The 25,184-nt window shown below is 44.1% G+C and overlaps 1 protein-coding gene across 1 annotated transcript in view; it reads left to right on the top strand.

The window, feature by feature from the left end:
* GCN1 (GCN1 activator of EIF2AK4) overlaps window positions 1-25,184 on the top strand; it is a 71,228-nt gene that overhangs the window by 2,792 nt on the left and 43,252 nt on the right. The window contains exons 2-18 of the mRNA XM_044673828.1: window positions 633-735; window positions 7,881-7,944; window positions 9,481-9,612; window positions 12,786-12,894; window positions 13,778-13,876; window positions 13,959-14,093; window positions 14,703-14,771; window positions 14,886-14,994; window positions 15,430-15,504; window positions 16,909-17,037; window positions 18,930-18,980; window positions 19,534-19,632; window positions 19,897-20,070; window positions 22,799-22,951; window positions 23,809-23,901; window positions 24,782-24,857; window positions 24,967-25,126. Coding sequence (XP_044529763.1) covers window positions 633-735; window positions 7,881-7,944; window positions 9,481-9,612; window positions 12,786-12,894; window positions 13,778-13,876; window positions 13,959-14,093; window positions 14,703-14,771; window positions 14,886-14,994; window positions 15,430-15,504; window positions 16,909-17,037; window positions 18,930-18,980; window positions 19,534-19,632; window positions 19,897-20,070; window positions 22,799-22,951; window positions 23,809-23,901; window positions 24,782-24,857; window positions 24,967-25,126 — 1,830 coding nt within the window. The remainder of the gene's footprint in view (window positions 1-632; window positions 736-7,880; window positions 7,945-9,480; window positions 9,613-12,785; window positions 12,895-13,777; window positions 13,877-13,958; window positions 14,094-14,702; window positions 14,772-14,885; window positions 14,995-15,429; window positions 15,505-16,908; window positions 17,038-18,929; window positions 18,981-19,533; window positions 19,633-19,896; window positions 20,071-22,798; window positions 22,952-23,808; window positions 23,902-24,781; window positions 24,858-24,966; window positions 25,127-25,184) is intronic.

Raw genomic sequence — 25,184 nt, 5'->3', positions numbered from 1 at the left:
TGTGTGTGTGTGTGTGTGTGTGTGTGTGTGTGTGTGTGTGTGTGTGTTTGGTTTCATTAATGCAGGTGCTGATGGTACAGGTCCTCAGTACTGAAAGGGTGTGTGTGTGTGTGTGTGTGTGTGTGTGTGTGTGTGTGTGTGTGTGTGTGTGTGTGTTTTTTCCCCTGAGGCCTTTGTGTGTGTGTGTGTGTGTGTGTGTGTGTTTTTTTGTGTTTTTGTGTTTTTTCCCCTGAGGCCTTTTTCTAGCTTTTTTTCTAGACCTACTGACCAATTGATTATTCTTTAAAAAAAAAAAAAAAAAAAAACTCTTGCCTTTTGTTTTAGTATCAGTTCTAAGACAGAAGAGTGGCAAGGGCTAGGCAATTGAGGTTAAGTGACTTGTCCAGACAGCTAGGAAGTGTCTGAGGGCAAATTTGAACCCAAGTCCTCCCAAGTACAGTTCTGGTGCTTTCTCTAACCACTGTACTACCTTGCTGCTCTGACCTTCACTTCTTCTGGTCTCCTCACTTTGTGTCTTGCTTTCTTGTTGGTTTTATATATATATATGTACATATACATATATATGTATACACATATATATATATTTTAACAGATGTTCCCTTTTTGTGTGTGTCTGTGGGTGGCTTTTACAGGTTTCTGAGACGCTGAAGCGCTTTGCTGTAAAGGTGACTACAGCCAGTGTGAAGGAACGGAGAGAGATCCTTAACGACCTTGGGAAATGTGTTGCTGGGAAAGGTACATAAACGCTCATTTGTGTAGGCAGGGATATACACCATTTACAGTGTAAATTAGATTTTCTTTTGCTCATGACTTTTTTTCCTAAAACACTAACTCAAGAGGATAGAGACATCTTTGAAGCCAGAATGTTTCTCTTTTGTGCTATTAATGGTACAGTAAAAGCTTTACCTATGGGATATTTTTATTTTTATTTATTTTAAATTTTGTTTCCACTGGGGTTTCTTTTTTCTTTTTCTTTATTTTTATTTTGAATATTTTCCCATAGTTACATGTTTCATGCTCTTTCCTTCTCCCCCAAGCCCCCTAATCCCCCTTAGCTGACACACAATTCCACTGGGTTTTACATGTATCATTGATTAAGACCTAATTCCATATTATTGATAGTTGGTCTAGAGTTATTGTTTAGTGTCTTCATCCCCAATAATATCCCCATCAGCCCCCTATGGGATATTTTTAAAGAAATGAAATTTAACAGGCTCTCCTGCAAAATGACCCTTCTGGGAATCTTTAAACTCTGTATTCATAGCACAGATTGAGATTGTAAATGGGCTTTGGGAATATCGGGGAGAGAAGAATTCAACAGGTATGTTTCTAGGTGTTTTTATTGTCTCTTTCATTTGGAAGGAGGCTTCCTGTTTCCAACAGAGAGAGTGTATGTCATTTTCTCCTTTGTTTGGAGGCCATTTTAAATAACCTAAAGGGTCCACAAAATGGTGTTCTCCTCCATCGTCCAAGCCTGTTTTCCCAATACTATTTAAACAGCCTTTTGAAGGTGTGATTCTGTCCAGAAGAGTCCTCTTGGAACTTCCTGCTTTTTTGACAACAGGATTTTATTTCTGTGCCCCTCTTTTCAGTTGACCATTTTCTATTTAAAGTAGATAGTAAGGGAGCAGCTGGATGGCTCAGTGGATTGAGAGCCAGGCCTAGAGACAGGAGGTCCTAGGTTCAAATCTGGCCTCAGACACTTCCTAGCTGTGTGACCCTAGGCAAGTCACTTAACCCCCATTGCCTAGCCCTGTATCAAATAAAATTAATATAGAAGGATATATATAAAAGATATTAGGGTTTAAAAAAATAAAAATAAAAAATAAAGTAGATAGCAAAACCTCTACTGGCCTGAACTCTTGGGAGTTAATGTCCTGGATAGTTGCAGGCTTATTCCTTTAAGATTGAATGATTAAGATGGGGGTGGGGGGCAGCTGGGTAGCTCAGTGGATTGAGAGCCAGGCCTATAGATGGAAGGTCCTAGGTTCAAATCTGGCCTCAGACATTTCTAGTTGTATGACTCTGGGCAAGTCCCATTTGCCTAGCCCTTACCACTCTTCTGCCTTAGAACCAATACATAGTATTGATTCCAAGGTGGAAGGTAAGAGTTTAAAAAGAGAATGAATGAATGAATGAATTAATGAATGAAAAACTATATTAAGTGATTACTCTGAGTCAGGCAGTGAAGTCACAAATACAAAAGTAAAGAATCTACCCTCAGGGAGCTTATTTTCTAATTTCTTGGAAAGTTACCGGGAGCCAGAGGACATTACAACAACATACCCTTTCCAGGAACTTGATTATGAATTGAGGGATTGGTAAGGCAGCTGTGAGGAGATATCTGGTCAGGACCACTGTGAGGCAATTAAAATTTGTGTGTGGTAAACCATTTGAATAGCAGACTTTCTAGAATGTATTATACTATTCCCTACCTTCTTTAATAGAACCAAATTATGATTTAGTGTTTTCTTCTTGACTTACTATAGAAATAATACTTTAAGTTTCTGTAGCCCTTGAAGAATCAATTGCTCTGCTCTGTTGGAAGGTGGTGGCCCTATCTGGAAACCTTCTATCTTAATAACCAGTCATAGAAAGAATCAGACATACAAAATAAGGAGGAAAATCTTATTTAAGACCCACAATCTAATAAGACAAATAAGTGAAACAAATAAGAATAAAAGCTTTGGTTCTATTCCATACCAGATCTGTCTGAAATTCCTCCCTCTCTTCCTCCCTCCTCAACTTTTCTTCCCATTTTTTGCTAATATAAATAGAATGGCTCTGAATATTTATGTTAAGATGGGTTCTTATCTCCCTTTTTGTGATAAAGATTATTTGAGGAACATTTATGAAGTGTCTTCTATGTGCAAGATTTTGTGCTAGATATACAAAGACCAAAGTCCCTGCCCTCAAAGATTTTACATTTTATGGGGCAGTAAGGGGTGGAGGATAGGGGTTGGGGGTCAGGAGTGAATTGGACAGAGTCAGTGTATACCCAGATAAGTAAAATAAAAAGCTGCAGAGTAAGGAGAGGGGGGGGGGGGAGTGGAGAGAGAGAGAGAGAGAGAGAGAGAGAGAGAGAGAGAGAGAGAGAGAGAGAGAGAGNAGAGAGAGAGAGAGAGAGAGAGAGAGAGAGAGAGAGAGAGAGAGAGAAAGAAAAAGAGAAAAAGAGAAAAAGAGAAAAGGAGATGGCCCCATGAGAATGTCTTGAAGGAATCATTGGATTCTGAGAAATGGAGGAGATGGGATAAGTCTCTTGTAGGTATTAGGTGTGACCTGTGCTAGTGTATGGGAAGGACAGTAAAGTGGGAGGAAGTGGGCTAGAACTAGATTGTAAAAGGCTTTAAATTGCCAAATAGGAATTTTATTTTATACTAGAGTTAGGATAGAACCAGTAAAGCTTGAGTAAGAAGTAAGAGGGGGAGGCATTTGCTCTAGAGATATTCTTTCAGAAGCTTGTGGAGAATTGATTGGAGAAGGAAGAGACTGGAGGCAAGGGCCAATTCGGAGGCTGTTCTGATAATCCAGGGACCAAGGGCCTGTGCTTAGCATAGAGTAGGTGCTTAATACCTGTTGACTGACTTATTGCTTGGTTGGTAGCTTTATGAGTAGAAGGGAGGAGATGCATGGGAGAGATGTTGGAGATGCAGAAAGAACAAGATTTGACAATTGGTTGCATGAGGATTGAGGGTCAGGAAGGAGCTGGATGACTTCTAGGGGGTGGCACCTTCACCTGAAATAGGGAAGTTAGGAGGTGTTGAGAATGTAAGAGGAAAGTTCATTGTTAAACATGTTGAGTTCGAGATGTTTACAGGAGATCCAGGTAGACATATCCAGTAGGCAGTTGTTTGTGTGTCTGAGGCATAAGAGCGAGGAAGACAGGTCTGGGAGTTAATGTGCATAGAGGTGACTGTTGGACCTATGGGAGCTGAGGAGATAATCAATGGATAGAATGTAGGGAGAAGGCTCAGGATAATACCTTGGGTACACCCATATTTTTGGGGTGGTATATGGTAATTCAGCAAAGGTGACTGAGGAAGAGTCATACAGATAGCCTAGGGAAGCTAGGAGACAGGTGGCCCAATGCATAGAGCGCCAGGTTTGGAGTCAGGAAGACCTGAGTTCAAATCTAACCTCAAATCTGGTGCTAGCTGTGTGACCCTGGGCACATCACTTGACCTCTTGGCTTCAAATTTCCTTAACTGTAATATGGGGATTTGTAAAGCATTCAGAGTATGGCTTTTATTAATTTGATGATGATGACGATAATAACATCCACTAGAGAGTGTACGGTCACAAAAACCCAGGAAGAAAAAGAATCTAGTGTTAAATGCTACAGAGAAGTCAAGAAAGTTTAGGTCTGAGAAAAGGTCATTGTATTTGGCAATGGCTAGATCACTGGTCAGCAGAAAGTTTACAGGGGTTTGGACTTTAAGGAAAGGAGGGAAATGGAGGCCCAGATAGAGCAAGTTTTTTTGAGTTTGGCTATGAAAGGAAGGAGAGCTAGAATTTGAATCTGCCTCTGGCCAATTCTAGATCCAGGATTCTACCCATCACACCCCACTGGCAACTACTTGAGCTAAAATCCCCTCTCTCACTGCCAAGCACAGCTGGCTCTTAGGAGGTTGTTATAATGGACCAGAGGAGACAGGCTTGGAACTAGTGTGTGTCTGTGAGTGGAGAAAAGGGGATAAGATTCGAGAGATACCATTGAGGTAGAAAGGATAAGATTTGTCATCCACTTGGAAGTTTGGGACAATGAAGAGTGGAGGATGCCACCAAGGTTGTGGTGGTTAGAGGGCTGGTGGTGCCACCACAGAGATTGGGAAGTTCAGAAAAGGGGTGGGTTGGGGGTGGCGCATAATGAGTTGTGGTCCAGTTTGAGACGCTTGCAGGACATCTAGTTTGAAATATCTTTGGGGGAATTGGTGATGTCGGATGTCAGCTTAGAAGAGACTTGGATGGAATATAAATATGTAGATCTGGAATATTTGCACAGGGGAAATCATTAAATTTGTGGTCCCAGTGAAACAATATAGAGGGAGAAAAGAGAGCCCAGGACAGAGCTGTGTGATGTGGTGACGATCCAGCAAAAGTGTCCAGCAAAAGCAGAGGGTGATCAGCTATGCCACTTGTCGAAGAGAGGACGTGAAAGGAGGATTGAGGAAAGGCCCTGAGATCTGGCAGTTAGGAGATCCTCAGCAGCTCTGCAGAGAGCAGCTTCTTTTGAGGGATATGTTTGGAAGACAGATACAAAGGGTCCAGAAGAGAGTGAGAACGGAGGGAGCAGAACGAGAGCAGCTTTTTCTAGGAGTTGGCTGAGAAAGGAGGGAGGGGCAGAGGATGACAGCTAGATAGGCTGGTAGGCAAGGTTTCAGTGAGAGAGAGAGACTTGGAGAAATGGGGAGAAACTGAAGATGAGAGTGAGAGAGATGGCCAAGGCAGGGCATGGAATCAGTGGCCCTGAAGAAGTATTGGCCTTGTTCAGGAGAAGGGCCATCTCTGCATCACAGACTGGAGTCAAGGAGGAGGCACTGGGAGTTAGAAGATGCAAAGAAGGGAGAGGAGGGAAGTCATGACAAATGTTCTCAGTTTTTTTCAATGAAATGAGAGGCAGGGCCCCAGGTATTTGAAGTTTGTAAGATTACAGACAATTCTTGCTTTACTGAGTGGACTGTCCTGAAGACCTCTACATAAAGTGGATTTTTACATAATGAAGAAGGGAGGAAAAGAGAGAGGCAGGAAGGGAGCCATTGGCACCCATAGAGGGAGGGAGCAGGCAACAAGTTCAAGGACAGAGAAGCAAGAGCAGGAGGATAGGATGGAAACACCTGGAGGAGGGGGAATGGACACATGGGTGAGTGGGCAGAGCTGGGCACAAGTCTCTTTGAGTCTCAAGCCAAGTGCCTGATCCAGAGCAGCTGGGGCATTCTCTCTCTGCCTGTCCTGCTTTCTCATGAAAGGTTTTTTTTTTTTTTTTTTTTTTGTGAGGTGGGGTGGGAGGCTGTGGAGGACGGAGCAAGGAACAGGAGCAGAGAGAGAGAGAGAGCACAGTACTATATAGTTTGGCTAATCTAGGTTTGTTTTTGGAATGCTGATTTCTTTCAGAACTCTTTACTTAAAGTCAAGTTTGCATAATGCAGATTTATGTTAAGTGAGAACTGTGTATACTTAGATTTTCATGTCTCTATGTACTCAGTTTTAAAAAGTCATGAAATGGAGCTGTTGAGTGTCATTCTTGCTTGATTGTAAACTGTTCAGTAGTTACTTGTTTAATGTACTCTTTTCTCAGTCTTGAATTTATTTCTCCTTGTGGAATATTAGCTCCTGTAGGGGGGAGGGAGTGTTGCTTTTTTGTCTTTGTCTCCCTATCCCCTACCATGATGCAATATACCACTTGGTCACCACGTAACTGTTGTATTGCATTTTCTGGTTAACTGCCGTGCTGGTGAGGGTTTCCTCTGCTGCTGGAATTCATTGCATCTCATCTTTTTGATAATATTCTTGATGTGATTATGGTTCTGGGTCTCTTCCTTTATTTATTTTAAACCCTTAACTTCTGTGTATTGGCTCCTTGGTGGAAGAGTGGTCAGGGTAGGCAATGGGGGTCAAGTGACTTGCCCAGGGTCACACAGCTGGGAGGTGTCTGAGGCCGGATTTGAACCCAGGACGTCCGGTCTCTAGGTCTGGCTCTCAATCCACTGAGCTACCCAGCTTCCCTCTTCCTTTATAAAACATCAAATCTCCAGGTTAAAAAGATGGTGTGAGATTTTTATCAGAGGGAGGAGAGGTGAGGGTTTTCAGAAGGGCTGTAGTTAATCAACATGATTGGTCAAGGCCCCCAAACTATTGTTTGTCCTTTGCCTCTCCCTGAATTGTCTGGGGTCACCTTGCCCTCTTTCGATTCTTCCTTGTAGCATTGCTTCCACCATCTCTTTTTCTTTTAGCCCCGGTTACTTCTGGTTGAATTCATACCCTTTTGTTACTTCTCCCCTAGATTAGTGTTATAGCTTCTAGTGAATACTTTTGCTCAAGTGCTATATTCCGGCATGTGTGAGGCACTGTGCTAGGCCAGCGCTGTGACTTCTCAATCTCTGGCCTCTCTCCTTGTTTGAATCTTGTACACTCCCACTATATTTAGCTGCTTTCATCATGGCCTTCTAGTCAGAAATCAAATCAACATGAATTGTTTTTTCCTAAGCATCATTATCCCCTTACTGTTCTTTCTCACTGGTCTCAGCTCTCTCTCTGGTGCAGACCCGTCTTGTACATTGCCAGCAGATCAATTTAATTCAATTCAGCAAACATCGATTAAGAACCTAGAGTGTGTAGGGTACTAGGCTAAGTGTTGGGAGGCAAAGAGGTAAGTGAATAAAGGCCTGAATACCTTAAGCTTGAGTTCTATGACCAGACCTCAGTTTACCTTGCCAGCCTTACCCCCCATGGCTTTTCAAAGTTGAGGTGATCTACTCACTATCTTTTGAACCCTCTTTGTATATTTTCCATTGTACTTTTGTTTGGTGGTTTGCACTGTCTGGGATTCTTTCTTCCTCAGCCCATCTAGTTTATGCCCTTCTCAAGTCCATGTCCTCTGGAATCCTTTCTGCCTGCCCCGTTGGAAGTGATATCGCTCTTCTCCAAAGACCCATGTTACTTCACATCTCTGCCACTCATTCAGTTAGGAAATAGTTGTAGACGGTAGCATAGCAGACTCTGCCTTCTGCTTTTAGTTAAGAAAAGCCACATGAAGAGCTACATCCCTAACTAAATTCTAGCCCTGAGGTCAGTGGCCACATCTGGTGCCTTCAGCTGTTGTCCCCCTTGCACTTCTTCCCTGTTTGTTAATGAATGAGCTCTTGGGAATGCTTTGATTTCAGACCTGCCCGAGGGAGCAGTGAAAGGCCTCTGCAAGCTCTTCTGCCTGACTCTGCATCGGTACAGGTGAGTTCCTGGGTGGGGTTGGGGGGCAGAGCAGTAAGGGTGGCCCAGCCCGAGGGAACTTCTTTGATAGTTATCGAGAGAAAGGTCCTGCAAGGTGGGGAGTTTGGAGAGGCCTTCCTGGGGTCTGACATCTGGCTCCAGCCCCAACTCTGCCGCCACCATGATCTCTGACATTGGGCAGTTAGTCTCTCCAAATCTTGGTTTGCTCCTTGGTTGACATCTAGCAGGAACAGGCCAATAACTGCATGTCAGAAGAATTGGTTTCCTTTATAATCCTTTGTATTTTATTTTATGCATCTGAGAACATTATTCTGAGGAGTCTAGAGGCTTCACTAGATTGAAAGAGAGACCCATGGTACCAAAAGGGCAAAGAACCCTTGGATTAGATGATCTCTAAGGTCTCTTGCATTCAGGTCAAACTTTTTTTTTTATCTTTTTTTATATATATTTTTAAACATTTATTAATATTCATTTTTAACATGGTTACATGATTCATGCTCCTACTTTCCCCTTCACCCCCTGCACCCCCCCCCCCAATAGCCGATGCCCATTTCCACTGGTTTTAACATGTGTCATTGATCAAGACCTATTTCCAAATTGTTGATAGTTGCATTGGGGTGGTTGTTTAGAGTCTACTCAGGTCAAACATTTTGTACCTTTCTGCAGTCATAACTTTTGGGATAAGTGACTCCTATAAGTGGTTTTGGTCTTGTTTTCTCTGATTTGCTGGATTTTCTTTATTGATTCATGTTTCTGGGAATGTAGGACCAGTAGTGAGTCTTTCCTTTGTGAGACATTTTTTTGGTTAAAGTAACAAAACACTTCCTCTGAAGGGAGACTGGCTCCTCTTTTCTCTCCTGGAACTATCACATCTGCTCAGACATACTGATGGAAAGGCTTTTCGTCTTGTGGTATATGGGTGGTTTAATTTGTGGCCACCAATCAGGAGTGATGTAACAGAGCAATGTGGGTTTTTCTGTCTTTTTCAGGAATTTCAATTTATATCCTAATATTAATTACTCTTCAGCAACCTCTTCTGTCCCTGTGTGTTGGGACTTCTTGGGACAGCTTCTGATTCTTTGGGCTTTTTCTATTTGGTCCTGTGGTTGTTCTCCCTTTTGCTTCAGTTTTCCCAGAATTTAGCTTGGAAATGTTAATGGTTCTTCATCCCTAATAAACATAAGCACCTTGGCTCTCATTAAAATAACATTTGGGGTAGCGGAAGAAAGAAGGGCTTTCTCTCCTAGTAAGAAATTGCCTGAACTGTACTCCCCCCCCCCAAAAAAAAGGTCTTATGGCAGCTTGGAAGGTATACAAAAAAAGAACCTCATGATCTGGACCATTGAGAGCCTTTCCATGTGCTTCATCTTGGAGGCCAGGTAGAGTTCATTTACTGAGAGAGATGGGATGCACTTAGGATTAGCAGAGAGCCAGTCAGGAGGAGCGGGAGGCTGAAGCCAGGCTAGGAAGGGCTGTATTGGCTGGCCCAGCGTGCTTCGTTACACCTGTGCTCTTGCTTTCCATTCTTTTCTGTAGAGATGCAGCGTCTCGCAGAGCCCTACAGTCCGCAATCCAGCAGCTGGCAGAAGCCCAGCCCGAGGCCACTGCGAAGAACCTGCTGCAGTCTTTGCAGTCTTCGGGCATTGGTGGCAAAGCAGGTGTGCCAAGGTGAGGACTAAAGGTTGTAATTTTCCAAAACTGAGGACAAAACCTGCTCTGAACATAGACTCGCCAAGCTCTCTGGGGAGGAAGGACGGTTCTGAGGTGGTAGATTGAGTCTGCCCTTGTGTCCTTGACTCGTGGGAGTTTGGGTCCAGAGTCTGTCCTTCACCATTACAAGGAGGAACCTGAAGGTGGGCTTGACCTGGGTCAGAGCCTTGAATGGCAGAGTAGGTTGGGAAATGGGATCAGGAAGTTCTATTTCTATGTGTGTAAGCATATACAGACCACCCATTCCATGAGACAGTTACATGTGCAGTCATTTATAATGATTTTTAATTGGCTTAAAATTATTTAAATTTTTTTCATGGTTTTTGTTTTTATTTTCTTTTATTCTTGTTTATACATTTGAAGACTGACCCAGGTTATTGGACATTACAACACAAAACCACATGTATGTCTGTCTATTCATACATAGGAATATGCATGCACTTACATGTTCAGACACACTTATAGAAATTATATGTGTGTATCTACATTGTACACATAGAGTATGTTTATGTGTGGGCATATAGATACAAATGTACCTTTTTTTTCTTAAACTTTTTCCTTTTGCTTTAGTATCAATTCTAAGATTGAAGAGAGGCAAGGGCTAGGGTTAAGTGATTTGCCCAGAGTCATATAGCTGGGAAATGTCTGGGGTCAAATTTGAACTCAGGACTTCCTGACTGGGCTTGGTGCCCCCACACATGGCTTTTTGTGTAACTTTAATAGCTATCTATACCAGCCTTCAAATGTATGAACAAGAATGAAAGAAAATCCAAATACAGACAACCAAAATGGAAAACTAAGCAAACCAGTCAATTTTAGAATGGTTGTAAGTGATTTACTTAGTGGCTTTGTGGTGAGACGGGTTGTTTTGTTTGGGCTTATTGAGTTGCTTTTCCTGCTTAGGAACATCCATAAAACGGGGACAATAGTACCTGCACTAGTTCCCTCCCTCCCTGGGGAATCCTGGGAAAGCACTTTGGAAACGTGAAAGCTTGATAGAAATGCTGTTAAAAACAAACATTTATTAAGTGCAATCAGCTAGTAGCAAAGACTTCCAATACACTAAAAAAAAAAATTTTGTTGCTGTCTTTATTTTGAAGTTATATTCTCTAGGCCACTTCGTGGTGCAGTGGATTGAGTGGTGGACTTGAAGTTAGGAAGACCTGGGTTCTAATTCTGACTCACACTTACTAGCATGTGTCCCTCAGCAAGCCCCTCCCCTTCCCTTCATCGGGCCTCAATTTCCTTCTCTGATAAATGATGATAATATACTTGTATGAGAGAGTCATGAGAATCAGATGAGAGAAAATCTATAAAAATGCTCTTTTAGATTTTCAAGTGCTATGTAAATGATAACTTATTATTTGTTCTCCCTTCTTCACTATTATTTCATTTAAGTCTTTTCAGCTTTCTTTGAATTCATGATTTGTTTTGTGTAGTAACATTCCATTAATATGCTGTAATTTATTCCACCAGCCCCTAGAGGATTTGGCCATGCTGGGGTGAGCCTAGATTTAGGGCCATTTAGCTTCCCATCCAAAGTAATCCACAAGGAATGTTGCCTGTCTCACTGCATGGCAGTATTCTCAGATAGATGCTAGTTGAGTTACTAAAGTCAGCTCAGTTTTACAGTGATTAATATTAAAAATGATAAAGGCTGGTATAATAATATAAATTAGTAATTTAATTAAAGCCATGATGATAGATAAGTTATTAGACCACGCGCTTGTAAGCATTCAAAACTGCCGCCTCCATTACTGTCTCGAGTCTGCTGGCCAAGAGCCTACTGGCAAAGAGGCCACTCCCTCCTAACCCAGGAGATTATAAACCCTCTCTGCGTCGACGTAGGCCTCCCCAAGCCCAAAGACCCGGAAACGGAAACCAGTTGGACCATGTTGGATCACGGGAAATGTAGTTTTGATACATGTCCCATGTCCATAGAAATATATACACTTTTAGATGGCATTCCCCAAATTTCACTTTTACAATTCCCCGTGAGGTCCGGCAAAAAAAAAGGTTAGTCCTTTTTTCTTCGCTGGACCTGTAAAAATAAACAACTTCTAAATTTTTCAGGAATTTGGGGATAAAAGAAATAGATGAACAAATGGTTAAAATTAGCCGCATTGACAAAAAACCAATTTGGGGCTGTCCCCCACTGGCATAACAGTGTACAATTAAAACAATACATACAACTCAATTTCAACTCCCCATAGTTCAATCAACTGCACCCCAAAGTTCAAAGTTTGGTCTTCATGGTACAGTGAAGGCTTTCAGACATCTTCATGTGTCCTCACCAAACAAGTTCGTCATCTGGATTCTGGGGAGATGGCAAGATCCTTATCCTGAAATTATTCTCAAAAGAATTTAAACTTTACATTATAGATTACAAAACATACATTTTCTTCTAAGATTTTATACAATTCAATTCCCCGTGAAATTACTCCTAAAAGAGTTAAATATACATATATTTTTACATTATCGAATTTTAAAAAACTTAACAGATATCCCCGTGAGGTAAATCTTAAACACACCTTTTTTCTAAAAAAAAGGTACCTCAGGTCAGCTAAGGATGGCAAAATACAAAGAATAAAATTCAAGAAAAAAGAAGAAAAAAATTAACTTGTGAATGAAATGTACAATGTGCAAAAAATCTGGGGAAAATAAACTTAGACCTTTCAATGAAGGCCTAATTAAAGTGAATTCAGCAAATTGCAATTACCCATTCAGGGCCAGGACTTAAGGAAAATGTCTCTCTCTGATCTGATTTTATCATCAGCTTTTTTTAGGGAACTGAGCCAAATAACCAATCTTAGGTGCTTTCTAGGAATCTAAGTTGAAGGGACCCACGTCCTCTAAAGTTTTAGAAAAGACTGGGACTCCAGGACTCAAACCCCAATTTCCAAGCCCTAAAGTATTGGCATAGAACTGCTGCAATTATGCAGATCTTAGTCAGTCAAGTCTCTGACCATGTGCTTTCTTTTTTAGCTCGAAAATGGCTTTCATATTCCCTTATAGTNAAATATATACACTTTTAGATGGCATTCCCCAAATTTCACTTTTACAACAGCCCGTTGTAGACCATTTTGGGGGGAATTCCTGTCTCCATCCTCACCATCTCTCTTTTGTCCCAGTAAGAGCAGCGGATCTGCCGCTTTGCTGGCGCTGTCTTGGACCTGCTTGCTCGTCCGTGTTGTCTTTCCTACTCGAGCCAAGAGGCAAGGAGAAACCTGGAAGAAGCTGGTGGGTAGCTCTGGGTCTGAGGGAACTGCTTCGTAGCACAATAGTCAGGTCTCCCAGGAGGCAGGGATGTGGAATGACTGGGCACGGAGGCCTCTATTAGCAGACACACAGGGGAGGGGAATCAAGAGAGACCTGGGCATTGCAGTTTGCTCTAGAGATCCCTGGTACAGTCTGGGTTTGGGTGTTGGCCCTCATCCAACTAGTTCTGGAATCTTTAATGTTTTGATTCTTGCTTCAGTATCTTTCCTACTGATTCAGACCCATGAACTCCCTCTAAAAAAGACCATTCTGCCAGTATGAATTGGCCATTGCTTGGCAGCTTAGTTGTAGCTCAGCAGGGTTTGGTGATTGACCCAAGGTCACACAGCTCAGTGGCTTCTGGCTTCAAGATCAGCTCTTGGTTTTCTAGCTTCCACACTGAAAAGTCTTTGAGCCTTTTTGGCTCCTCTTGTGTATACGCTTTGCCCAGAAGGCTAAATAAGCCACATGGCAAGTTCTGGGCCACCCTTCTTCCTTCTTTCTCCCTCCTGGCTTCCTTCAAGGGTCTAGTCAAGTCCCTTTTTCTACACAAACCTTTCCTGGCCCTCCTTCCCCTTAGAGCCTCTCCTATGATTAGCTCCAACTGTGTCTGTGCTCTGTATGTGTATGCAGCCATGTAGTTATACACAAACACGTGAAACATGTTTATACATGAGACAGAGTTGTTTTCACTCTGTCTCATTAGACTGTGAGCCCCTGGAGGACAGGGACTTCTTTTTTTACCCCTTTCTTTGTATTCCCAGCTTTAGCACGTAGTAGGCACTTTATAAGTCCTTATTGTCTTGACTTGATTTTTGAAATGCATTGAGCCTGCTCTGATCTGGGCTCTGGTCGGTCTTGGCAGGTGGAGGTTCAGTGTCTGCTTCTGTTGGAAGTTCTGGGTGGTTCTCACAAGCATGCGGTGGACGGCGCTGTAAAGAAGCTGAACACACTGTGGAAAGAGGTGATGGGGGTGTTGAGAGGGGTTGATCTTAGTGCTGTTCTGAGGTTCACTCTTCTGACCCCCTTGGTAATTCTTTCTTCAGAACCCAGGCCTAGTAGACCAGTACCTGTCCATCATTCTTAGCCTTGAGCCCAACCAGAACTATGCTGGCATGTTGGGGCTCTTGGTACAGTTCTGCACAAGCCAGAAAGAGATGGACGTGGTCAACAGACACAAGGTGAGCTGGAGGTCCTGGGACAGGGGACAAGTGGGTGGGGAGTCCTGGGCCTTGCTCTGTCATGTGGGTTTGCTGAGGGAAAGACTCTTGGTGCCCCATTAGGGTCCAGCTGGTGCCAGCAGCAGAGGCTGGTCTGAGATGGGTCTGGAGGCTGCTTGTAGGGTTCTGAGGGCTTTAGTCAAGACTAACTTTTCATTAGTGTCTACACTGGTGACATAAGGAAAAGGTTTCTCTCCCTTGACCCTTGAGCTGAAGCCTCCTCTGATGAGGGGATCAGATGGGGGGACAATAAGTTGGAGTAAATGCTCTGATTCCTCATTGTGGCCTGGAGGTGACCCTGAGACTGCTTGCGGAGACTAGGCCCGGAGAAGTTCAAAGCTTGTCCACAGGGGATAGATTTTTTTTAGCCACAGTCTCTCTCTCTCTCTCTAAGACCTGCCGACTCATAGTGAGGGTCGTGCTGCCTGAGGGAGGGACTGCCCAGACAGGTGAAATCATGGCTCCTTGGAGTCTTGCTTTTTGCTTTATGGAGATTGTCCAGCAGAGGGAGGGGTTGGAGCAGTGACCAGAGGAGAAGCCCTCTGACCAACTAGGCCATTGCTTCTCCAGAGTGCCCTGCTGGATTTCTACCTGAAGAACATTCTGATGAGCAAAGTCAAACCTCAGAGGTACCTGCTGGTAAGTGAGCGAGCGAGAGAGCACCCTGGCTGCCCCTCCTTGGCCCCCTGAATTTCTTAGTTCCTTCTGAGTCAGCTGGTTGTGGGTGTTGGTCTGACTGTCTTCTTTCTATAGGACAACTGTGCCCCAGTTCTCCGCTACATCTCACATTCTGAATTCAAGGACCTGGTACTGCCCTCCCTGCAGAAATCCTTACTTCGGAGCCCTGAGAATGTCATTGAAAGTGAGTTGTAGGCAGGATAGCTGGTTAGGTGACAGTGAGAGGTCACAGGCCAGGAGGATCACTGATCCCTGGAAATAGGGTTAGGGTCAAGATTGAGACCCATCTAGAGAAGAGGCCCCTTAATTTCTGGCATGGAAAGGGCTGGGGAAGGAGGAGAAGAGGGGGCCTATTGTGGCTCTCCAGCTCTGATTCTCCCTGTTGGGTATGTGGAGCACCAAATGGTAGTCTCTTCAGCAGAGCTTGGGACAGCCTGGCATGATAATTGGTGTGAATCTGAAACTATTCACATAGTGGGATGGGGCAACCCCAAGATTCTCACTCAGAGTGAATGTGGAGATTGAACAAATAGACTCTTGGGAAGTGGTTTCCTGAACTTCAGTTGGAGTCATCTTTGAATTAGACAATTGAAACTCAGTGTTTTTCCCCCACCTTTAGCTGTTTCCTGTTTGTTGGCATCAGTGACCCTTGACCTCAGCCAGTATGCCCTGGACATCGTGAAAGGCCTAGCTAGTAAGTGTTGCGACCCCTGCTGTGTCTTTATGGGGAGGCCCCTGGAACATGTGCTGGAATTGCTGCATAAGGGGTGAGGCTAAGGTCAGAAATCAGGCAGTGTAGTGACTTGGCTCTGGGTGGGGCGGCCTTGAGCATTTATGGACTCTGGTTTTTGTGATCTGCTGCGGTGGCAGTGGCTGGGCTCATGGGATATTTATTCTCACCTGTTTTCTCAGCTGTAAGATGAGAGGTCTGACTTGATAACCTCTAAGGTCCCTTCCACAAAGGACTCTTTCTCATAGATGAACCTAAAGTAAGAACCTTACTTATCTAAAGTAAGATAGTGTGCTTCTGTTAAAAAAGGATGCTGTTCATATGGATTCCTACTATATTGATATAGTTCCATTGCTTGACGACAGATTAGATCCAGATGCCTAAGTACAATTAAGTGCTTATTTTACTAATCTTCCCTATTGTCAATTCCTGTTTATGTTCCTTCTGTCTTGAATAGTTCTAATTTGTCCTGAATCTGCCAAGTTTGAAATGGATTCTCCATTTTTGCCATTCTGATAGGGTGAGGAGCCACTCTGTCTGAAGCCCTGGCTAGCCTCTCACTTTTGACTTGTCGATAGGTGATGGGGAAAGAAAGGCCCTTTTGGCCCTCCCAAGTTTGCTGCCCTTTTCCTCTTGCTTCGTGGTTCAGGAGAAAACCAGAGGACCAGGGCTTTGGAGCTGGAAGGGCTTTGAGGGGTTTTCCAGTCTTAGCTCCTTTATTTTACAGATGAGGAAAATGCAGGGCAGAAACAGTGCCCAGGGTTGCCAAGCAGTGAGCAGGGAAGCTGGGCGTTAAGGCCAGTCCCTCTGATTGCAAGTGTTCTTCAGTCATTCAGCAGCATGTTGTGAGGCTAGGCAGCTTCTGAGTCTTGACTGGCCCTGTCAATAACAGAGGTTTTCCAGCTCCCATCCTTTCCTTTATGATGTTGCTTAATCTCTGTAGAATTGGTCTCCTTACTAACAGCTGCAGATTCCCTCAAGTTTTTGTAGTCAGGCTTTGGACAAGCATCTTTGCAGATGGCATGCTGTGTTTTAAATGGCCTGTGATGTATTTTATAGTTAGAATGAGACAGCGTTTAACAGGTGGGAAGTCCTGATCTTCAAAATGAAGGGGTTGTCCTGGATGATTTCCAAAGTCCTGTTCACCTTTTAAATCTGTGACCCTGGGAAGGGAAGAGAGGGTTGTGGACATTTGGACACATGTTAATTGACACAACTATATAGCATGTTTGAGTTTTGCAAAGCAAATTCTAGAGATTACATTTAGGACTCTAAAATGAAGATTCCTTTACCTTGCTTTATAGCTAACTGAGAAGATGGCCCTGCTCTTCAGCTCAGTATGTATGTCTCTGCGTGTCTTCCCATTAGGTCAGTTGAAATCTAACACTCCCCAGCTAATGGATGAGGCTGTGGTAGCGCTGAAGAATCTGGCCCGTCAGTGCAGTGATCCATCAGCTATGGAGTCCCTGACAAAACACCTCTTCGCCATCCTTGGGGGTGAGTAACCCTCCTGGGCACTCTCAGATAGTGGGGAAGGCCGACGCCTCAAGCTGTAGTTTAGGAAGTTTCCGGATGTTAGCTAAAGACCTATCCTATAATTGGGAAAGAGCAGCAAGGGGGTGTAGTGGGTGGAATGCCAGGCCTGAATTCAGGAAGACTCATCTTGCTGAGTTCAAATCTGGTTTCAGACACTTATTAGCTCTATAATGTTGGGCAAGTTGTCCCAACTCCAGGCCTGGCACTCTCTCCACTGTGGTTCCTAGCTGCCCATACATTCATTTCTTGTAGCATGGTAGTATTCCATTGTATTTTTGTATCCAGTTTTGCCATTCTTTACCTTTGGGCATCTACTTTATTTCCAATTCTGTGCTTTCACAAAAAGAACTGCTGTATGGGGGCCACTAGATGGCTCAGTGGATAGAAAGCCAGGCCTAGAGGCGGGAGGTCCTGGGTTCAGATCTGGCCGCAGACACTTCCTAGCGGTGTGACCCTGGACAAGTCACTTAACCCCCATTTTCTAGCCCTTACTACTCTTCTGCCTTAGAACCAATACATGGTATTGACTCTGAGACAGAAGGTGAGGGTTTAAAAAAAAAGTACTGCTTTAACTATTTGTGTCTGTGGGGACTTTTCTTATCAATGGCCTCCCTGAAGTATAAACCGTGTAATGGCATCTCCATCAAAGGGTATGAACATTTTAATCACTTTATTTGCAAATATTTCCAAGTTGTTTTCTAAAGTGGTTATAACAAATCACAACTCCATTGACAACGGACCAATATGCCTGTCTTCCCACACTCTTTCCAACATTGACTGTTGTCACGTTTTGTCATCTTTGCCAATTTTCACCATATTTGGTAATACCTTAGAGTTGCCTTGATTTGCATTTCTCTTATTATAACTTAGAGTTTTCTTTTAGGTGGTTGTTAATACTTTGTGGTTCTTTTGAGAACTTCTTATTCATATACTTTGACCATTTATCTTTTGGAGAATGAGTATTAGTTTTGTACATATTTGTATTTATTAATTGTTCACATAACTTGGATATCAAACTCATATCGGAAAAATCTCATGCAAAAGTTTCCCATTTGGCTACTTCCCTTCTTATCTTGAGTGCATCAGTGTTGTCTGTGCAGAAGCTTTTCAGTGTGATAGTTGTAGTTGGTTGTCTCTTCACTTTTGTGATTACTGTTATCCTTTGTTTGGTTAAGAAGGTGCCTCCTGCTCTTGACTGTGAGGGGTAGACGATCTGTTCCTTTTCTGTTTAGTTTTTTCTTTAAACCCTCACCTTCCATCTTAGAATCAATATTAAGTGTGGTTCCAAGGCAGAAGAGCACTAAGGGCTAGGCAGTGGGGGTTAAGTGACTTGCCCAGGGTCACCCAGCTGGGAAGTGTCTGAGGGCAGAAACCAGGACCTCCCATCTCTAGGCCTGGCTCTCCATCTACTGAGCCAACTAGCTGGTCCCCCTCTTCTGTTTTTTTATAGTATGATCTTTCATATTAAGATTATGTAGACTGTATTATGACATAAGGGATTGGGCTGAGCCTAATTTCTGCCAGCTTGTTCTCCAGTTTTCCCATCAGTTTTTATCAGATTGGAGGTGCTTTTGTAAAATAATTTGTGATTTCTGGTTTATTGAACACTGGATCGTTGAGTTCTGTTGTTCCTGATTTTCTCTTGTCTAGTCCATTACATTGATCTTTCTCTCTGTTTTTAGCCAATATAGGATAATTTTGATGACTGTCGCTTTACAATACAGTTTGAGCTCTGGTCTTGCTATTCCTTCTTCATCCTGGGTGACTTTTTCAAAAAAATGTTCTCCCAGCCTCCGTGTCTTTTTGGAATGTTGGCTAATGTAGGTCTCATGTTTCTGTTCTCTCTCTGACAGGTTCTGAGGGGAAGCTGACCATTGTTTCTCAGAAGATGAGTGTCCTCTCAGGTACATGGTAGTAGGACAGAGAATTGGGGTCACCGGTAGGGCAGGTTTTGTGATGGGATTAAGTACGAAGAATTCCTTCCTCAACCCCTGGGTAAGCCAAGCCCTAGGAAGAGGCAAACTCAATAAGTATTTATTTATTACCTGCCTTCTCTGGGCTGGCTCTGGGTGGGCTGAGCTTGGAGAGGTGAAGACCAAGGCTGAAACTATCCCTTCTCCCAAAGAGCTGCATTCTCATGGGGAAACAATAAGGACATCTAGAAGAGAACAAATGGGAAGTTATGAAATTCCTAGAGATGGATGGAAGTGGGAGGGCAGGCACCAGGGCTTGATTTCTAAAGCACGAAGTAAAACTGAATGAAGAAGGGTAGTGAGAGGACAGGCCTTGGGCACATGGCGGGAGGCCCTGGCAGGGAGGAGACTGTGCCCCAGAGTAACACTACCCTCACCTGAGCCAGCCAGTGGGAGGAAGCAGAAGAGCAGCTAAGCATTGGTCTGACTTGTTAGAGTTCTTGCCCCAAAGCATTTACTCACAGTGGTGTCTGCGCTCCTCTAGGGATCGGGAGTTTCAGTCACCACGTGGTCTCTGGACTTTCTAGCCAATCCTTGAGTGGGACTGTGGCGGAGCTCTTCATTCCTTTCCTCCAACAAGAAGGTGAGAGAGCACAGACCATGTGGCCCCCGTCTGGCCTGGGATCCCTGGAGGCTTTTCTTTGACTCATGGCATTTGAGTCCATCTGGAAGGCCTCTTTCCCTGCATACCTTGTCTCTGGAGGGAGCATGTGTGTGTGCGTTTGTGTATGTGCAAATGTCCCAGCTTTCCTTTTCCCACACATATTCCTTCTTGCTTAGCTTGCTATGGCCTGATCAGTTTGGGTTGTTCATATTCATACTGATTGGCCCCTCCCTCCTTTGCCAGTTCATGAAGGCACCTTGGTACATGCTGTTTCCACCCTTGCTCTGTGGTGTAATCGCTTCACCACTGAAGTGCCTAGGAAGGTCATCGAGTGGCTGAAGAAGGCCTTTAGCCTGAAGACATCCACTTCTGCTGTGAGACATGCTTATCTGCAGTGCATGCTTATTTCCTTCCGAGGTGAGTCATGTCCATCTAACAAGGGATCTGGGTCTCTCAGGGTCTGCAGGGCATGCACACAAGAACTGGGAGCTGTTTTTAATTCTGTGACCATTTTATGAGACCTGTTACTATTTCATTTCTTACTAGTCCTGGAAAACTCAGAGATTGGCTGCTCTGAAGGGCAGGTGTCTACACCTCCTCACTTTGAATTCTGGTGCACAAAGCCATCCGAAGAAATCAAAAACCTAAATTAGTTAATGAAGAACTAGGGACCACAAAGTTAACTTTCCAAATTTGTGGAAGGATGCTCTTGCCTTCTAAAGATCAAGTTTAACAATTCCTAGTTCACAGAAGCTTTAGTTTGAGGAGTCATTCATTTTGAACTTGTTTTAAAAAAAAGAAAGAAAGGAAGAAAGAAAAAATTCTATACTGAGATGACCACCTTTCCTGGTGTGACCACACCAGCCGGAGTTAAATAGTTGGATGTAGCCAGGGTCATTAGAAGCAGATGAGTGGAGAGTTTCATATGAATAGAGTTTTTGACTTTTTTTTTAAACTTTTGAAAGAACATTTTGAACATCATAAAGGAAATTCCTGGAGCTTGTTTCCATATCTACCCAGGGCCCCAATGTGAGATGCCCCTTTCTGATAGTGTGAGGCTTTTGATGATTATTGATTAAGAAAAATGTTCAGCATATTTTTAAAAGCATTTTTTTAATTAATATCTGAAGCCGTCCACCGACTCCACGAAGATTCCTAGTGGGTTGGACACTCAGAAAGGGGAACCAAGGACTGAGTGAAAATGGGTTACGGGTTAAGGATTAATGGAAAGAGAATATAAGGCGAGAATAAAGACACGCAGACACAGAAAGTTTTGGCATAAGGTAGACAGACAGCAAGTAAGCTCTGATGGTCAAGAGCTTCATGGTTAGGAGCTCTGATGGTCAAGAGCTCTATGGTTAGGAGCTCTGATGGTCAAGAACTCTCTTGCCAACTGATGTCTTGTCACTTTTATTGGGGTTACAACAGTATGGGGGGAAGGGGAGAGGCCAGTGGCCTGATACATTAACATTATGAGGTAATCATCATAAAATGCAAACTACCAAAATCTGAAACAATAGGTAGAGCTAAGATCAGGATCCAGGGTGGATATGGCCTAAGGCATCTACAGATGTTTGATACCTATGTTAATTGATCATTGAAGGAAAAGTAAGGAGACTGAGATAACTGACTCTCTTCTGGGGTGTAGCCTTAGGGAAGGGCTAGGGATTTGGCAAGGTCAACATTCAATTTGACTCAGGATTGCAGAGATCAATCATTAGCAGTATAAGAGTTAAGTTTTTGAATACTTCTTAAAATAATATCACAATTAATGTATACCTGGATTGCTACAATATCTTTGTCACTTCAGTTTCTCAATATATTACTCTCCCATCCAACCTAGTGAGCCATTCCTTATAACAAAGAATAATAAAAAAAAATGCAGCTGAGTAAAACCACTTGCACTTTGGTAGTCTGATGGTTTGTGTAATATTCCACTCCCAGGGGTTCCCAGAGCCTTGGCAGATTTCACAGAACTCTGAAAAAGAGGCTGGGAACTTTGTATGAAATCTCTCTTGCATACACCTAAGTATCCCATCTATAACTTGAGGAGAAATGCTATACTGGTTTATGAATAGTCAGAGCTTTTATTTGTCTGTTTTTTGTTTTTTTAAAGAAGGCATTAAAGCTTAGTGGGTAAAGCTTCAGTCTTGGTGGGGGGGGGTCTGAGCTGGGTACAAGTCTGTGCTCAGCCTCTTAGCCATGTTACTACCAAGGGCAGTTCCCTGTCCTGCTTGGTCTAAAGTGAGGATAATGGGATTTTCACTGCCTGCCTCCTCTGGGTGTTGTGAGGACAATGGCATAGCATAAAGTCAGTCATGATTCCAAGTGTAGACCAAACCTCCCTGCTGAAGTTCAAGCTTGCTGCCCAGTTTGTATTGTTGTTCCTGCCCAGAAGCCTCTGCTCTAGGTCAAGTATACAGACAGCGATGGCCTCGGGCTTTTATTTGATCTATGCAGTGGAGGGAGTGAGCACATCACCCTGTTCCGTGATGCTGCCGTAGTTCACCTCCACTTCTTTAGTTAAATCAGGGGCTCAGCCTGGATGAAAACCAGTTTGTTAGTGTGCCTCTGTGGCTTAAGGACCGAAGTGCTGGGGACACATACCAGCAAAAAATAGAGATTGCCCTGGCCTCAAGAAGCTCACATTCTAGTGTAATAGAGAGCTGGGCTGGGGGAGAGCTGAAGGTTTGGAAGTTAGGAACAGATCTTAGAGGGGAATGAGAGCCGGCTGGTTCCTGTACACAAAAGTGGGGCCCCAAGAAGAATGCTCCAATGGGTGAAAGGGATGAGTCTTATGGACAGAGCCTTGGGCTGAGTAAGTCAGAAGGGTAGAAGGGAACAGGGTCAAAGAGGGCAAACAATAGAGAGCTTTGACTTCAGGTTGACACAGGCTTCCTCTCTTCCTCTTTCTACTCTGGGTTAGTTCAATGAAAAGTTTTGGCTCAGACTTCCACAGAGGAGCACAGTTTGTCCAGCTTTGGTTTTAATGTATAAAAGACTGAAATCTGGCAGGTGTGCACATGCACCAATCCCATTTATTTTCTTTTGTTGTGTGGAGGACATTTAAAGAAACAATTCTTCACAGAAGACCCCTTATGGCCACTTTAGGATCAGGCTCCTGAGATCTTTTACTTTTTGACAGGCGACACACTCCTGCAAGGAATGGACTTTCTTCCCCTGCTAATCCAGACTGTAGAAAAGGCAGCATCCCAGAGCACTCAGGTTTCCATAGTAACGGAAGGCGTTGCTGCGGCCGTGCTGATCTGTAGACTGTCTGTGATTGACACACAAGCCGGTAAGGGTTCCAGAGCCATTGGGCTCATGGGAACGTGCGGTCTGTGGGTGGGCTCATGTCTGGGTCCTTGGGTCCTGACATGTCAGTTTGTGTAAGCAGAGTAAAACAAGATCTCTTCCCCTGCCACCCCCATCATCACCTGGGTGCTGAGGTGATCGGCACTCAGTGTCATTGTGGAAGAGCCTCAGAGCTAGCCCCAGGCAGCAGGAATGACTGGGGAACTTTGTTCCCTTCTTTTCTAAGCTAGCTTTCCTGTAGAGCTGCTCTATGGTTAGCAGGGGTCTGTACTAGTCCCTGAACTCTTTCTAAGGCATTCAAAAGTAGCTGTTGGTGGTTTTTAGGTCACCATTGGGACACCTGCATCTGGGGAAATAGGGTTTTCTTCCTGATCCAACATGGCTCTTTTTCGAGGCCCAGTGTGGGGGTTTGAGCCCTCTTGCTCCGGGTCGTGGTGGGCAGAATGTCCAGGACAGAATTCTTTATACCTTTAGATGCTGCAGTATAAAAGTCGCCCTTCTCACATTTTCCTGCTCCTCTGTGCTCCTTGGTTCTCTCCTTCTCCCCTGCTCTGCTCTCCTTAGTCCTGCTCTGTTCTGCACAGTGAGACTCGCTCCTGCTGATTTCGGAGGGAGCCTGTTAGTTACAGACACCGGGGAGGGAGCCGCATAGGGATGGCTGGGTCGGAGGAGTTTTCCCAGCTTGGATGGTTTTCTTTGATGAGCATTTATGGAAAGTGAGACACCAGGAATCCCGGACTGAATGGCTGGGCTGGCTGCAGTTTAGGAGAGGGGCTGCTTTGGGTCAGAGGGGTCCCGGTGTGCAGCACTGTCACAGGTGGTTGGTCTCCTTCTTTGCAGAGGCCAAGCTAAACAGTTTCTGGCAGCTGATTGTAGATGAGAAGAAGCAGCTATTCACCTCGGAGAAGTTCCTGTTGCTGGCTTCTGAGGATGGTGAGTTAGTGATGGCACTGGTGGGTGCAGCTGCCGTGGAGGCAGGCCTGATGGATCCTTTTAACTGGCTATCCTTGTGCTGGCCCGGGGGGCCTTCACCTTTTCAGTGTCCTAGACCACCCTAGGGACCCTTGCTCAGAATCAGGCTTCTAGATGCATAAAATCAAATGTCTAGGATTACCAGGAAAACCATTTGTACTGAAAACAAACAAACAAACAAACATCCCCAAGTTTGTGGCTTTAAGATTAAGAGCCCCTGCTTTAGTCTCAGCTCAACAGTCAGCTCATTATAGATCAGTATAAATGGGATCATAGGGACCAGCCTGCAGAGGGCAGCTAGTCCTTGTCTTATAGATGAGAAAACTTATCACAGAGTTGCAATTTGATCTCTGTCCATTGATTTCCTGTCTTGTGCTCATCCCATCTCTCCAGCACATGAGAAGCAGGTTGATAAGCTTGGCCCAAGTGGGAAAGGCCAGGTGTGCAGAGTGTGCGTAAGGCTGGTGAGGAAGGGAGGGCTGCCAAGCTGGGGAAGTGTGTGGGAGAAGCTGGGAGATTTGTAGAGACAAGGAAATAATGGAGCTGTTAGGGTAGCTGTAATTAGAGCTGATTGGGTAATTGGTGCTGTCGAGAGGATTTTCTTGTGTTTTAACAGGGAACTGAAGAGCTTTGGCTGATTGGTGGGAGACAAACTCTTGGTTTAGTTCTATGCAGAACAGAAAGAATTGCACTTGAAGTATTTTTATTTTTGAAAAATCGAGGTTTTCTGAACTGTTTTGGCTAATAATTAGCAATTTGGGAAATTGTTCTTTAGGATAATTTCTGATTGGTGGGTTAACCCTGTTCGTTGCTAATTGGTCTCCATGCCTATCTTTTACAGCCATGTGTACAGTTCTGCAGTTGACTGAGAGGCTCCTCCTTGACCACGGTCATCGACTCTCAGGCAGCAAAGTCCAGTACGTATAGCTCAACCTGATGGCCCTCGACCTTTCCAGACTCTCTGAGATAGACCTTGAGGGTCCCCCTACCTTGGGTCTTCCTCAGCAATTGTCTCTGTGCTTGCAGGCAGTACCACCGGGCCCTTGTGACTGTGCTCCTGAGCCGAACCTGGCACGTGAGGAGGCAGGCCCAGCAGACGGTTCGGAAGCTCTTGTCCTCTCTGGGAGGCTTCATGTTGGCACACGGACTCCTTGAGGAGCTGAAAGCTGTTCTCAATTCTCACAAGGTGAGAGGATCTGATGCTATTGGGCACCCTAGGCCTGCTCTTCTCTCTGGTAGTCAGG

Source organism: Gracilinanus agilis, chromosome 1 (assembly GCF_016433145.1).
Source record: "Gracilinanus agilis isolate LMUSP501 chromosome 1, AgileGrace, whole genome shotgun sequence".
Classification (NCBI taxonomy): domain Eukaryota; kingdom Metazoa; phylum Chordata; class Mammalia; order Didelphimorphia; family Didelphidae; genus Gracilinanus; species Gracilinanus agilis.
Note: the sequence above shows the minus strand (reverse complement) of the source record. Positions and strands in the feature narration are given on the sequence as shown.